The sequence below is a fragment of the Vigna unguiculata genome, chromosome 6 (assembly GCF_004118075.2).
Source record: "Vigna unguiculata cultivar IT97K-499-35 chromosome 6, ASM411807v1, whole genome shotgun sequence".
NCBI classification, from domain to species: Eukaryota; Viridiplantae; Streptophyta; class Magnoliopsida; order Fabales; family Fabaceae; genus Vigna; species Vigna unguiculata.
In genome coordinates, this window is record NC_040284.1 from 16,563,595 (window position 1) to 16,578,133 (window position 14,539).

The window sequence follows — 14,539 nt, forward strand, 5'->3', positions numbered from 1 at the left end:
TCGTTTTTAAATCAATTTCTTAACCTATTTTTCCAAAATTTGCAATTATAAATCTAAATATTAATATTTTTAAAATGAAAAAAACTTTTTTTTTCAGTATTTCTTTTTCAATCTCTTTTTTATCATTACACTTTCAAATCAATCAACTTAATCTTTCAACGTTTACAAAATATGTAATTCTAAATTTGTATACATTTCAACTTAAATATTTAGCGATATTTTCTCACTATCACAAAATAAAAAAAAATCAACATTTATTTATTTTTTCCAACTTAAAATTACATAAATCAAAACTTCAGAACAAAAAAATACAATATCATAAACATATTTTTTTCTTCCAAATTTATGTAGTGTACTCAACTGAGATCTATCTTGTCATCAATAAGTATAATCTTGCATTTTATATATATATATATATATATATATATATATATATATATATATATATATAAATCTGATTATTGACATCATATTATATCATGCAATCTCATGATTGTGATGAATATAAAGGAAATATTTTTTTGTTGTAAATGGAAATGTTAGCAGAAAGTCATGTGCACTCTCTCACATCTTTATTCTCTTTATAACATTAGAGGGTTTCTTTTGCAGTGTCTGTTTTCATCAACAAAGTAGAGATAACTCTACACATTCTTAAAAGGAACCTCTCGTGCACCCCTTGCAAGTACATTTCTCAATCATTTAAAGTAATATTAGACAATAATATAAAATATATATTTCTTCCCTTTCTTCTTAAATATTGGATTTTTGGAGAATTTTTTTTTTGTTTATCTAGTTAAAATTATATTAATTACAATTTCATGTACTTTAAAATATTTTACATATAAAGAGAAAGTAAATAATCAAAACTACACAATTATTTTATTAAAATAATAAATGTATAATTTATAACATAATTATATTTTTTCACTATACACATTTCATTTTTCTATTAATCTTTAACTAAAAAATATATTTAAATGTGAGACTGTATAAACACTTCAATGGTCTAACAAGTCTAACACATTATAAAAAATTTGCATTTTCTTAATATTACAATATAATACAAAGTATCAACTATTTTAAATAACTATCATTAATTAAAAAAATGAAAAGAAAAATTCAAATATGAGACTATATGAAACAACAGTAGTTAATATTGTTTATTTAAAAGATACATAGAGAGAGGGACACAAAAATATTTTCTTTTCACCACAATATTTGCTTATCAATATACTCATTTTTTATTTATATTTGAGGTTATAAATAAAACTAACAATATAAATTGAACAAAAACAGTATACTACAAATTATTAATTTCTTTCTACTACTAGGTTATTATATGGTACTTACGTAATTATTTTTATTTATTTTATTAAAAAGTTCATAATCATGAAATGTTTTTTTCGTTATTAATTCTTAATTCTTTCTCAACAACTTAATATATATATATATATATATATATATATATATATATATATATATATATATATATATATATATATATATAAAGATCTAGGGTAGATTTAACCATGCCCATTTTATTAAAAAATAAAACTTTAAAAGAGATTGTAAAAGATTGACAATTGCAAATTATGTGTAAGTTTGAGGTTACAGAAAGGTTCAAGAGTCTTGATGATTAGGGTGGGTAGGTAGAGAGAGAAAGTGTTTAGTGTGAATGAAAGAGAAGCCTTTGTTTTGTGTTGTGTTGTGCTGTGTCTCATAATCGCCACACTTTGTTCACTGTTCTTCCAGCCTCCACTCTCTCATACAAACAAAGCATCACTTCTCATCGTACGTCACTCCTTCTATTATATCTTATTTTCTAATTTTTTTTCTCTCTTGTGTATGCAATTAATCCATCACCAGATCCTTTTAATTTTTCTTTTTTACCCTATTTTCACCTTCGTCTTCTTGTCCCTGTGTTGTTTCTCCCAACTACCTCTCTACCCTTTCTAGTTAGCTTTTTCCCACTTATTTCAACATTTCACAACAATTTCTACAATCAATCATGTTTTTTTCGTGACTATTTTTTTATTAATCCTCGCAGCTTAGTTATCAATATATGTATTGTATGTACCGTAACATGGTAGGGGAGTTTTTTTTTTTTTTTTTTATTGTGTGTGATGCTCATGATTGTGTGTGCGTGAGTAACTAAATAAAAAAAAAATAAGATGCCCTTTTATCAAACTCCGATCTTTTCCCTGTAATTTATTGTTTCTGGAGTTTACTTTTGTTGGGTGTGTGGCATTTGAAACCCTTTGGATGTGTTTGCTTTTTGAGAATTAATTGTTCTGGAGCTTGATTTTGGGAATGGAAGGAGTGAGTATAACAACAAGGGAATTGTGTTTGAAGTGGTGATTCAAGATTTTGATGATAGTGGTGACAGAAATTTATTGACGATGGTGTTAGTAATGTGATTTAAGTGATTGGCTTTTTTATGTTTACACAAAGATCATGTGGGTAGAAGTTCACATTTGGCTTGTTTGTATTTAAAACTGATTTCTTTTCATAATGAGTAAGGAGATTGCAATTAGCTATAATACATTAGGAGAGTTTAGGAAACTGAGAAACTTTAGATTTGTGTTATTTATACATGTATTTACTTCCGTTTTATCAATATTTACAACACTCTACCAAATCCTACAAAAATAAAGTATGAGGCTTAGGCATTTTGATATAGTTCTTTGCAAGCTGAGTATTACAGTGTCAGTTACAACTATTGTAATAGTACTGATTTCTTTTATTTGATTGATTGTAGCAGGTCAATCATTGTGGAGAAAAGAAGTGAGCAGACTGATTCTTCTGGGTTCTGATTTTCAGCCGTATACAACTAAAGTTACAAGTTTTAACTGAAATGGAAACTGAAAAATCTAACATTTCAAAGGCTGAAGAACTTAAAGTTCTTGCCAATGAAGCTTTCAATGGTAAATAATGCAATTTCTCTGTGCTGTGGTTAATTTACTTTCTTCATCTTTGCAGTGAAATTTGTGGTAATAGCTGAATTATTGAATCTAAATCAATTTTGATAAGGTTATTTGTTGTCACTGCTTTAATACATTTATTTGCTAATGCTTGCCGAACGTGTGAATCCCTTTTTCAGCTCGAAAATACTCCCAAGCCATTGATCTATATACTCAAGCAATTGAGCTAAACAGTGGAAATGCAGTTTACTATTCTAATCGTGCCTTTGCTCATCTTCGGCTTGAGGAATATGGTAGTGCCATACAAGATGCCTCAGAGGCTATTGAAATTGATCCTAAATATTCAAAGGTGCTCTGAGTCCTAAAACATTACAGGCTTTCCTATATTTAGTTATCATTAATAAAAGACATGTCCTGATTATGGTTTATTGTTATAGGGTTATTACAGGCGAGGTGCTGCTTATATTGGGCTGGGAAAATTCAAGGAAGCACTGAAAGATTTTCAGCAGGTAACTGTGTTTGATGTCTGTAAAATATTCGAATAAGCTTGGTTGGAAAATAACATGTTCATAATAGAAGGTCAGCTGCAATGCAAAACATTGATAGATTAATATTCACGTTCCATTAATTGGTCATGTAGATAAGAATATCAAAGAGAAATCAGAGATGAAAAACAAAAGTTGTCAATAAATTTAGTAGATTTTATGAAACCGTACTAACATTAGTCTTTAAAAGATAGTATTTTTCGTTGAATATATATTCTGTGTTAGTTCCTGCCTGATATCAATTGTACTTGTCCAGAATATGGGTTACAACAGTTGCAAAAAGATGTGAAAGGAAAAAAGAGAAATTGCATGAAATAATGTTCATATATATATATATATGTATATATATATATATATATATATATATATATATATATATATATATATTCTACCTAGAACTAGAATTGAAAGAATGGTGGATAGATAGACAAGTAAAACAAGAGATCGTAATATGGTTCATTAGATCCCACTAATATGCAATTGTTGGAGGTTCCATATCTATTAGAGATGTGACCAAATTATAGTGTATAAGTCGGTGCAAATATCATTTTATGTGTTGGTTTTGTGAGGTTGACTTAGGTTTAAAAGTTCACTTTCTAAGAGCAATATTACACTACTACTACTATAACAAAAGCCTTATACCACTAGTTGGACAGCACAATGCTATTTGACTTGGTCAAAGACCAAATCTTCAAAGAGGATATGCACAAAATAGATTTTTAACATATTTAAATGAAATCTAAAGTAATGTAAATCAGCAAAGTAACATTAAAATCACCACTAGCAAATCAGGCATCAGTCTCAGTCCCTCAGAGCCAATATAACCACCAACCACTCACCCAAACAGTGCCAAAACAACTAAGAAATAAATGCAGTACTCAGGCAATTGACTAGGTTTAGAAGGATACAGTAGCTGAGGTTGCACAGCACTTACAGAAGGGAGCTCATAATCGACCAGCGGTTCAGAATATGTCCAACAGGAGTGGGGGTCTCACAGCACAGCTTAGAGGACAGAAGTTGTGAAGAGAGTTCTTAGCATCAAATAAATATGACTGCTGCAAAGATTTGATGTGATGCTGCAGCTCAGTCCAGCCTCTGAACTCCTTGGTGCAATTTTGTTGGGCTTCCTTTTTTGTTAATACTCTATTTCCTTCATTCCTCATCTTGCAAGATTCTCTCTGAATTTACTATATTTCTCTCTGCCATTTCTATATTTTCTTCTTCAAATCCAGTGTTCCAGTTGCTAAATGCTGGAACCAAAAATAGGTATTATTATATTCTGAATGTACTCTATTTGTCCGAATACCAGTCATATCATTCTAGAAAATGGGTAACAAAAGGAAGGGAAAAAGAAAGAATAAAAGCAAAATATTGCTCTTAACTTTGATGGACGTGCTTCCTCCCAGTTTGAGTCCACACTGAATTCTTGTGTACATGATATTCACAAATTATATGTGAAATTAAAAAAAAAATTCCTTTAAAAGTAAATCTGCAAATACGTAGTAAGCTGAATGTGAAGGTGGCCACCAAATTGTATTGCTGTCTTGTATTATCCACTATAAAATTTACAACATTTATTCATATAGCAAATAGTACCACGCATATGCATGTCTACATGCTAGAAAATGAAGGATGCTTCTACAGTAATTTAAATTTCTAACTGTTAATTGTTTATTAATCTGTAGATTACCCTGTAAATTCTTCTAGCACATACAATAATTACATACTATTTGAAAACATGCACAACTATTTATATTTTGAAATGGTTGTTATCCCTCTAATAAAAATTGCAAATTCTGTCAAAGCTGGAGAGCTTGGCACACCCAGCTACGTGAGAGATAGAAACATTAAGAAAACAAAGACATTGGTGGCAGTTTAGAAGAAAAGTAGGGTAGTAGTATACTGATGGAATAAGGGGATAATGTGGAGTCATGAGAGACATTAATATAGATATTTAGGGATATTTGTGTTTCTTCTTATTCAAATTATTTGGACTTTATAAAACATTTTAACTTTGATAAAATCTTTGGGACAAATTGAAGGTTGTGAAGCACCTTCCCTTTTCTCTTTACACTGATAATGGATTTGTTGAGTTGAGATTCTATGTAAGTAATGTTTTTGTTGTTTTAGACTCTTATGTCTTGAAATAGATTACTACTTAGGTTTTGAATTTTGGCTATGGTTGTGTTGCAGTTGTGGTAGGTGCTGGCTAATGTGGGCCAATGTGGTCTGTACTTGCAGCCTGATACTGTTTCAGGGGCAACTGCAACTGAAATGTTGCACATTTGCAGCTGCATCATGTAATGGGCTCTGCAATTTACAATTGATGATTACAATTCTCTCCTCTTACCACCCTTGTGCCAATAGAAGCTGTTGTCTTACTTCTAACTCTTTTAAAATAAAAACTTAGCAGTTGCCAACTTTTTATTGAAATTTTTAGAATATGAAAATTTTCTTGGTATGCAACCCCATTGAAATATTCTCACATGAAAGTCATCTTGGTATGCTGAAGCTGACGGTTCTTGTCCTTTAATATCAGCTTGAATGTTGCAACTTCTACTTTTAAGCTTTTACATTCCTTCAAATAACTGTGGCTACCTACCTCCCTCTTATTGTCCTGTAACACATACTTGTTTCAATATGAAAATGTCTTATATTTAATAGACTTTTATTTAATAGGTCAAGAAAATGTGTCCAAATGATCCTGATGCTTCAAAGAAATTGAAGGAATGTGAAAAGGCAGTTATGAAGCTTAAATTTGAAGAAGCAATTGCTGCACCTGAGTCTGAAAGGCATTCAGTAGCTGAATCGATAGATTTCCACACAATAGGTAGTATTTTGAATATAATTTCTTAAGCTAGTATCTTAATTTTATACTTATGTTTTATTCTTTCATGGAGTCATTCTGTTATATTTCTTAACTTTTGTTTATTCTGGATGTGTGTATTCTAAAGGTATGATTGCAACTTTAATTTTGTAAAGCTTCAAATAAATAATATATAACATGACCCTATAAGACTAACTGTAGTTCTGTTTTTATTATTTGAAAGCTCTGGTATAATGTCTGCAGTGAATACCTTACCTTATATTAACATTCTTTCATATATACACGCATGTTTTGTACGATTATGGTTTCTTGATAAGAACCTTGGGAGAATGCCACCACAAGAGCTAGATGTTGTAGTTGGAGATCCCAAGGTCTTATAAAGCCCCCTCTGTAATCACATATTCCAATGCGGGATTCAAGTCCATTAGCTTGCAATTGGATCCTAAAATATTCTTAATGTAATAATGTGAAAAAAAGAGGCAAGTATCACTTCAATAATTAAGTTATGCATGAAATTTTCAGTTTTTCCATTAAATTATTTGATTGTATATTGTCCTCGGTTTTCTCTCATTTAATTGTGTTGTTGATGGGATTTCCTTCTCTGAACACTGTTATTTTCATGTAGTAAGATCCTGATCACTATCTTGTTTCTTCCACTCTTTGTAGTGAAATTTGTATTGGCTACTGGTACTGTTTCTTTGAATAAATAGTGATGACTTTGGTGTTCTTGAATAGTTTTGAGAGATGTTTAATGGATTATTTTGTTATGAACTTGGGGATTTTCGATTGATTATGTACATCCTCATGGAATTTGTTTTCAATCTTATTGAGAAAAGCGTGAAGTGTGATGTTGATGGATTGGAAGGGCAAAATAGTGTAATATAATCTCATCTCAGTATTACAAAGAAATGCATATTTAAATATCAAGATGATGAACCATCAAATGGTTAAACTTTCCTCTCCAACTTCCAGAACTACAAGTCAAAACTTTGGTGCAATGTTATGTGAAAGATTATGCATCCTGTTTGATTCTATTTCATTCACAATGGTTCAAGAGTCAAGAACATCTTATTGATTTGATCACTATCTTTCAAACAAGTATTAGTGTTGTGTGATCTCGTCTTCTTTTGTATTTTCCTATTACATATTTATTTCATCCATTTCCTAGTTGGGAAGATGATTCTGAAGGTTGTCTGACTAATATGTTTTACATTGAACTTCTAGAATGCTTTTAACCAAATAATGACATTTTAACCCAAGGAACATATATAATTACCACTGACAGAAGTTTTGATTTCAGTTTGTATAGTGATTAATTAAGCATCAAAGTAATTTAAAAAATAATCTGTCAATTTTTTGATACTTAGTTAACTGTAAGTAAATTATTTGGTTAATCATTATATGAGCTAGAATGGAACACTTCTTGCCAAAGTAAATTATTTGGTTAATCATTATATTTGGTTATTTTCCCTTCCTATTTTCAGCTATACACTTCAACCTCATGTTTCTTCCTTCTACCTCCTTCCTTTTTCATTGGTAATTTAGAAGACCTAAAAACAGGAATTTGTCATTCGTCTTGAGTCACGTGTTTGAGGAACATGTCTTTCGAAGTAATGAAAAATTCAGAAAATGATCAGTGTAGGAGGTCACACCCTTTTCACCTCTCGGTTCATGCACATTATTTTTCCCTTCCTCAACCCAAATCAGTAGTTAATACTTTCTAGCTTCCGTCAAATTCCTTAATCATCCTTCTTTCTCTCACAAATCCCTTTTATTCCTGTCTTTAATGAATGTTTGTCCAACTTTCTATAAATCATCACTCTTTGTATATATTGTATCATTATAGGAAAGGGCCGCAATTCTTCGGTGCCAACCGAAGTGGCCATAGCAGCAGTGGTAGCAGTTATGGCAGCAGCGGTGATGTTGTTCAGGACATCAAAGACCACAATAGTAATTGCAATTGTGGTTGGTTTGCTGTTGCTCCTCGGGGCTTATTGGTGGAGTGGCCACAATACTGGTACATTTGGGAGTCCTTTGCATGACCCAGGCCTTAGCTTAAAATTATTTAATACCTTAAACTAATTAAGCATACAATGAACTTTAAAAATCTGAATTTCAATTTAAGTCAGATGGAATCATTATTTATAAACGAATTGGGAAGTAAATTGTTTCGTTCTTTACAATGCAACATAATTCATTATACTATATTTTTTTGGAACAAGTTAATCATACATAAAATGAATATACCTAAAACTAATTAATCATAAAAATTCTCTTATGTCTCTAATATACTAGTTCCTTAAAATGTGATTATTACCCTTGTTAAGCTTTCTTATACTAACCTAGTTTCATTCTTTTGTGCTGATTTCAATTTGTAATTTTTCCAATAAGCATAATACATTTTATCTGAAACTGTAAGAGGTGCTAGAAAGAAGGATAAGTCATTCCCCTAAACTGACTAATGAAGAATAATGCACATTTTATACTTATTTTTACTATTTTCAGTTGCTTACAACCCTGGTTGAATTATCTTTTCCTTTTGGGGTGTTCAATTGCTACCTGGATCAACATCTACAAACTTTTTGTATTTCAAAGTGTATGCATTTTATAGATGCCTCTGGGTTTGGTAGAGATATTGTAATTTCCTGATCTACAGACCCTCTATTTTTTGTTGGGAGTTGTTAATCACAAGGACCATTAACAACACACATTAGCATGAAAGATGAACTCTTAATTTTGTTTTGTCAGTGGTCTTTAAAATTAATGGCCTCTTTTTCTGATCATATTATTATTCCAAGTTCTACTGTTGCATATAATTTCACTCATGGAAATGACCAAATTTGGCTTTTTGTTTTAATGCTAGATGTCGAGCCACAGTATTCAGGAGCAAGAATAGAGGGGGACGTTGTTACTTTGGATTTTGTGAAAAAAATGATGGAAGATTTCAAGAACCAGAAGTTCTTACATAAACGGTACTGAAGGAAGAAAACCTTGTTTCTCTTTTTGTTTCTTGATGAGTTATTGAAGCATCTTCTCTCCTGTCCTACAATTTTTTAGGTATGCATTCCAGATTGTATTACAAACAAGAGAAATTTTGCAATCTTTGCCTTCTCTTGTTGACATACGTGTTCCTAATGGCAAACGTTTTACTGTTTGTGGTGATGTGCATGGTCAGGTAATTGGTTTATTATAATCTTTGAATTGTCTATGATATTATTTGTGTCACATTCTTGATTTTGAACTTCAGAACTGCTGAAGTTGATTGGTGACTTTTAATATGGTAAAACAAATTGTTGCTTATATCTTCGTGATATCTTCTGATAGTTTTAGACATTTAAGACTTAGGATTGTTATTATAACTGTGGTTTGATTTTCCTCAGATTCCCTGACCTTTATGTGGAGGAATTGGGTAGCTATTTTTGTGCTGATAAGCATGCCAATTATTTATTTAGTTTTCTATGTTAATTTTGCACCATTGTTCAGGAGGGACTTTATCTGCCATGTTGAATATAAGACCCTTAAATTATTTTAGAACCACTATGAAAGGGAATGCTATTAGATGGGAAAAAAGAAAGAATCACAGAAACATGGGATATGAAATCTTTCTTTGAGAGAGGGGATAAGTAAATAATACAGAACAAAACGGAATCCTCCTTTGAATGTTTGATCAAGAAACCCATTTGAAATAATGGTTTTATCCCATATGATAAGCAACTGCAAAGCGTGTCGTTTACAATTCAGGCATTCGGTCCTATTTCTAAACATAATCACCAATTTGAAGCCCACTGGCTCTAGTGCACTCAATTACAGGGCCTTTGCCATACCTTACCAAAACCTTGGAAATGGCATTGGAACTAAAATTGTTAGTAGTTTGCGTTTGTAAACATCTCAAACTGAAAAAAAACTGTGAAAATAAAAACTAACCACTCCCACTGTTGTGAAATAAGGCATCTTCCCTTTCTAGTGGATGGAGGCAGGGGGAAAGAACACTATGGAGTTTGAAATTTAACAAGTCACATTTACTAAAATATCATAATTTACTGTCTAGAGGCGAATAATTCCTATTGCAGTGTTGGCACTAAGTAAGATGGTTGTGCAATTCTAAGTAGGTGATTTTTTTAATACAAAAATAGACTCCTGAAAAGGGAGGAACTTTGAAAAAGTGACATTTGAGGGAGAAAACTGTAGCCCATTTTTCTTAAAAGCCAGCCTCGACATGATTAGCATTGTGTTTCCAAGGTAACTTTTAGTAGTCATAGTGATGCAGAAAAAATAAAGTTTGACCCTCATAAAAAGGTCCTCCTGTCATTGTAGGTTATTTAATTTATAAATGTCTTTTCGTCAGTTTAATTTCTTTCAAACGAACTTGAATGTGATGTGTAGTCTTTTTTATCTAATTGCATCATGCTGCTTGGCTTTTGTATTATCGTATTTCCCCCCCAGTAATTCTTAACTTTGCAGATTGATTCTTTCCACCTCGATTTCTGCAGTTCTATGATCTTTTGAATATTTTTGAGCTTAATGGACTTCCTTCAGAAGAGAATCCATATCTATTTAACGGCGACTTTGTGGATAGGGGATCTTTTTCATTAGAAGTTATCCTGACCTTGTTTGCATTTAAGTGCATGTCTCCATCAGGTAAACCCTAGATCTTTATGAGTTAGTTTTGTTATCCTGTTTTTTGGAAACATCATAAATATTTAAGGACCTGATTAGATACTTTTTATGACCTTTTAGAACAAAAGAACTGTTTTTTTGTTCATGACGACATAAATTGAAATCCATTACAATTCCTTGGGAAATTTAGCCTCTTTAAATTGCAATATTTAGTTTTATTGTTTCAAGCGAATTGTATCATGCTGTTTGTGTGTGGACATTCATTAATTTCTTTTCTTTGTAAAATTCACTTGTTTAGGGGAATATTAATATTTTGTTCATACAATACGGTAACTTCTTCTGTTGCCATGTAAATTTCAGCCATATATTTAGCCAGAGGAAATCACGAGAGCAAGAGCATGAACAAGATATATGGTTTTGAGGGTGAGGTGCGCTCAAAGTTGAATGATACTTTTGTCGAACTCTTTGCGGAAGTATTCTGCTTTCTACCACTGGCTCATGTGATAAATGAGAAAGTTTTCGTAGTTCATGGAGGTCTTTTCAGTGTTGACGGGGTCAAACTCTCTGACATCCGATCAATTAATCGATTCTGTGAACCTCCTGAAGAAGGTTAGACGCTTACTTTTTTTTTTGCATTTAATTGATCTCAGCAATACCTTAATCACTCTAAACTTTCACTTGGTGCACTTCACAGACTGAAACCTCTCTGGCTTTTTCACCCTGAGTATTGTAGTTTTATATACCCTATGATTGGTATGTGTAGGGCTGATGTGTGAAGTTCTTTGGAGTGATCCACAACCTCTCCCTGGAAGGGGCCCAAGCAAGCGTGGTGTGGGTCTTTCTTTTGGTCCAGATGTTACAGAAGCATTTTTGAAGGAAAATAATTTAGGTGTGTTTTCCATTAGTCAGAGTCTTTTCTAAAGTTTATTTGTTCTTCAGTCAGTGGCTTCACATAAATTACCAATTTACAGATTTAGTTGTGAGATCTCATGAAGTAAAGGATGAGGGTTACGAGATTGAACATGATGGGAAACTCATAACTGTCTTTTCTGCTCCAAATTACTGTGACCAGGTAATCAAATCACTTTTACTACATTCTTTTCTAAGTAAGTTTAGCCATTTTACTTTATTGTCTCAGAAAAATTTGTGGATCCCAATCCCTCTTCATGGAAAGAGACTTTTGTTGTTGTAATCTATTCTTACAGCCTTCATCTTTAATCATTTGAGTAGACTCATTCTTTAAACTGTGGTTGAGTATGTAAACATATCAAGATAAGCTCTAGGAGTAAGAATAGATTACAATAACAAAAGTCTCAACTCTAAACCTTAAACCCTAAACATTGCATGATTGACCAGGATTCTTTTCCAATCACATTAAATTAAATGTGTAAATGAAAACCATATTACCCACCTTATATTTGTACATGTTGTTTGCATGGACAGTTTGCAATGTCATAGGCATTCTTATATTAATATCTGAGTAATCACTTTCCTTCCTAAAGTATATTTTGATCTTGGTGTTAAAATCTACATAACGTTGATTTTTATTGCATCCTGCAGATGGGTAACAAAGGTGCCTTTATTCGATTTGAAGCACCAGATTTGAAACCTAACATTGTCACATTCTCAGCAGTGGTTAGTATCCTTTGTGCTTTAGACCATGCTATGCTAAGTATGTCATATTTTGTCCTAAAAAATAATACCAATAAATGAATATGTTCACTAATTGTTTTATATAACATAGTATGGTGCAATATGATTGCTTTGCTTTTTCTTTCAATCTGTATTCTTATATTGGGGTTGACATTCTTTTCTTCTGTCTGTTTACTTTGTTGAAATTGCAGCCACACCCTGATGTCAAACCAATGGCTTATGCAAACAACTTCCTCAGGATGTTCTCATAATTTACAAAGCTGACTAAAAGCCTAGAACTGCCAATGGTTTAATGCTGTTTTGAATGACTGTTATTCCCCAAGGACAAGATTCAAGCGATGGCTAGAGAAGATTTGGTACTGTGCTACATGTTTATCTTTGTTGTTCTGTATAATATTTTTGGCTCAACATTTTATTAAAACTCATTTTTTCTCCCCCTCCCCCCTGATCTTTACCCCTTCAATTTTGTGCTGTTTTTTCTTTCTGTGAACAAGTGTAAGGAAATTTGCATCTCCATTTAGCTTCATGAAACTCTGGTGATAATGTTTAACTGAAATTGACCACATGAAAATCACTGCTTAGATGCAAGACCATTTATTCTGTTTTTGTGCTAGTGTGTTGCCGATGATTGTTAGACTTGGCTACCAAATTTGTAGGCTGCTTTTAGGATTCAATGTTTCTTTTACATGGCTTTTTTTTATCAAATTAAATTTCATCCTTGCGAGAAGCAGTTCATGACCGTGAGATAATATTCTGCTTAGCAATTTTTTGCGTGTGGTTATCATAAAAAACTTATTGTCCACTTTTATTATGTGGAGTTTTTAATTGATTTTCGATATAGAACTTCTAGAGTAATACGAAACCATGATCTATACTCGCTTATTGAGTCGGGATTCATCAAGATTATATGCCAAAAAGTCCCAAGGTTTTGGCCAGACCAGTAGATTATAAACATTCACTTATTTAATGAATACGCAGGTATTGTTTAAATTTGATGTAAAATTCTTGCATTAAGTCTGAATATTGATGAGTAATATTTTATTTTTTTAATTTGAGAATGGATATATACATATTTGTCTTAATATGGAGTATAATTCAAATTCGTCTTGAATATGTGGAAATTTTTTACATATGAATAATATTTAGTTTTCTAAATTAGGTATAGAGATAGAAATAGGTATTTAGATATTCATATCCTACTTGTCTCCGTATTTGTCTTAATATTCAACTCTATTCTAGTATCTATTCATATCTTAAATTACTAAAATATTTTTTAATTTATTTGGTAATCTAAATAATTTATATTAATTTTTTCTGATTTTATTTTTGTAACTTTTTATTAAAACAAACCTTTTTTGTTTTGTAACTATGGATATTTATATCATTATAATTTCTTTTTCTTGATATTTGAAGATAAAGAAAGATATGTATCATTTTTACGTTAAATATTTGATTAAATATTTTATAATATAATTGGATCTCAAATGTGTTTTTTTTGTAAAATAATTATTTAATTAATATTTAAAATAGTAAAGAGGTTGGTATTAATATATCTTTTGTCGAAGATATAACAAATTTTGATATGTTCGAGTCGATCAGGTGTCAATGATGATTATTTAGTTATTATCTTAAGATATATTTTTCCTAATACTATAATTGAGACAAAGAAAGTATGAAGAATGATATTATTTTATATTTTCTATGATTAAAAAGCTAATTGTATAGAAGTTTTTTCATAGTACATTTAAAAGTAAGAAACATGGCTTTTTAGGTACTTTGAAGGGTTATTATTGGCCTACCTTTAAAACTAATGTCAAAGTGTTTTCCTAAGAATTTAAACAAATTCAACAATTTGTCCTTATACATAATTTGCCTTGACAAGTGCCACATAACATAGTTATACTTTAACCTTATCAGATAAGGGATATATAATATCCTTGGACATTTTTCAATGGTCAAGGAACAAGTCAAATTTC

General features: G+C 31.2%; 1 protein-coding gene across 6 annotated transcripts; it reads left to right on the forward strand.

The window, feature by feature from the left end:
- Positions 1-1,582: 1,582 nt before the first annotated feature.
- Positions 1,583-13,169, forward strand: LOC114188076 (serine/threonine-protein phosphatase 5). Of its 6 annotated transcripts, none has more exons than XM_028076583.1 (14): positions 1,583-1,791; positions 2,762-2,924; positions 3,101-3,270; positions 3,359-3,430; positions 6,146-6,296; positions 8,140-8,310; positions 9,157-9,265; positions 9,351-9,468; positions 10,784-10,931; positions 11,271-11,519; positions 11,674-11,799; positions 11,882-11,982; positions 12,471-12,545; positions 12,755-13,169. In XM_028076583.1, the coding sequence occupies exons 2-14, from the start codon at positions 2,855-2,857 to the stop codon at positions 12,812-12,814; spliced, it is 1,620 nt and encodes a 539-aa protein (XP_027932384.1). In that variant the 5' UTR covers positions 1,583-1,791; positions 2,762-2,854; the 3' UTR covers positions 12,815-13,169. The 6 variants fall into 6 exon arrangements, with proteins under 6 accessions (XP_027932384.1, XP_027932383.1, XP_027932387.1 ...); XM_028076582.1 differs by having other exon boundaries at positions 1,590-1,791; positions 2,759-2,924; XM_028076585.1 differs by lacking the exon at positions 1,583-1,791 and adding an exon at positions 1,849-1,955 and having other exon boundaries at positions 2,759-2,924.
- The last annotated feature ends 1,370 nt before the right edge of the window (positions 13,170-14,539 follow it).

What these genes read in the sequence shown, in the direction of transcription:
- LOC114188076 (XM_028076583.1), top strand. Translation starts at nt 2,855, where the DNA reads ATGGAAACTGAAAAATCTAACATTTCAAAGGCTGAAGAACTTAAAGTT. An exon ending in GTGGTGATGTGCATGGTCAG is followed by an intron (nt 9,469 to 10,783) that starts GTAATTGGTTTA and finishes CGATTTCTGCAG; the next exon opens with TTCTATGATCTTTTGAATAT. An exon ending in CTCCAAATTACTGTGACCAG is followed by an intron (nt 11,983 to 12,470) that starts GTAATCAAATCA and finishes TGCATCCTGCAG; the next exon opens with ATGGGTAACAAAGGTGCCTT.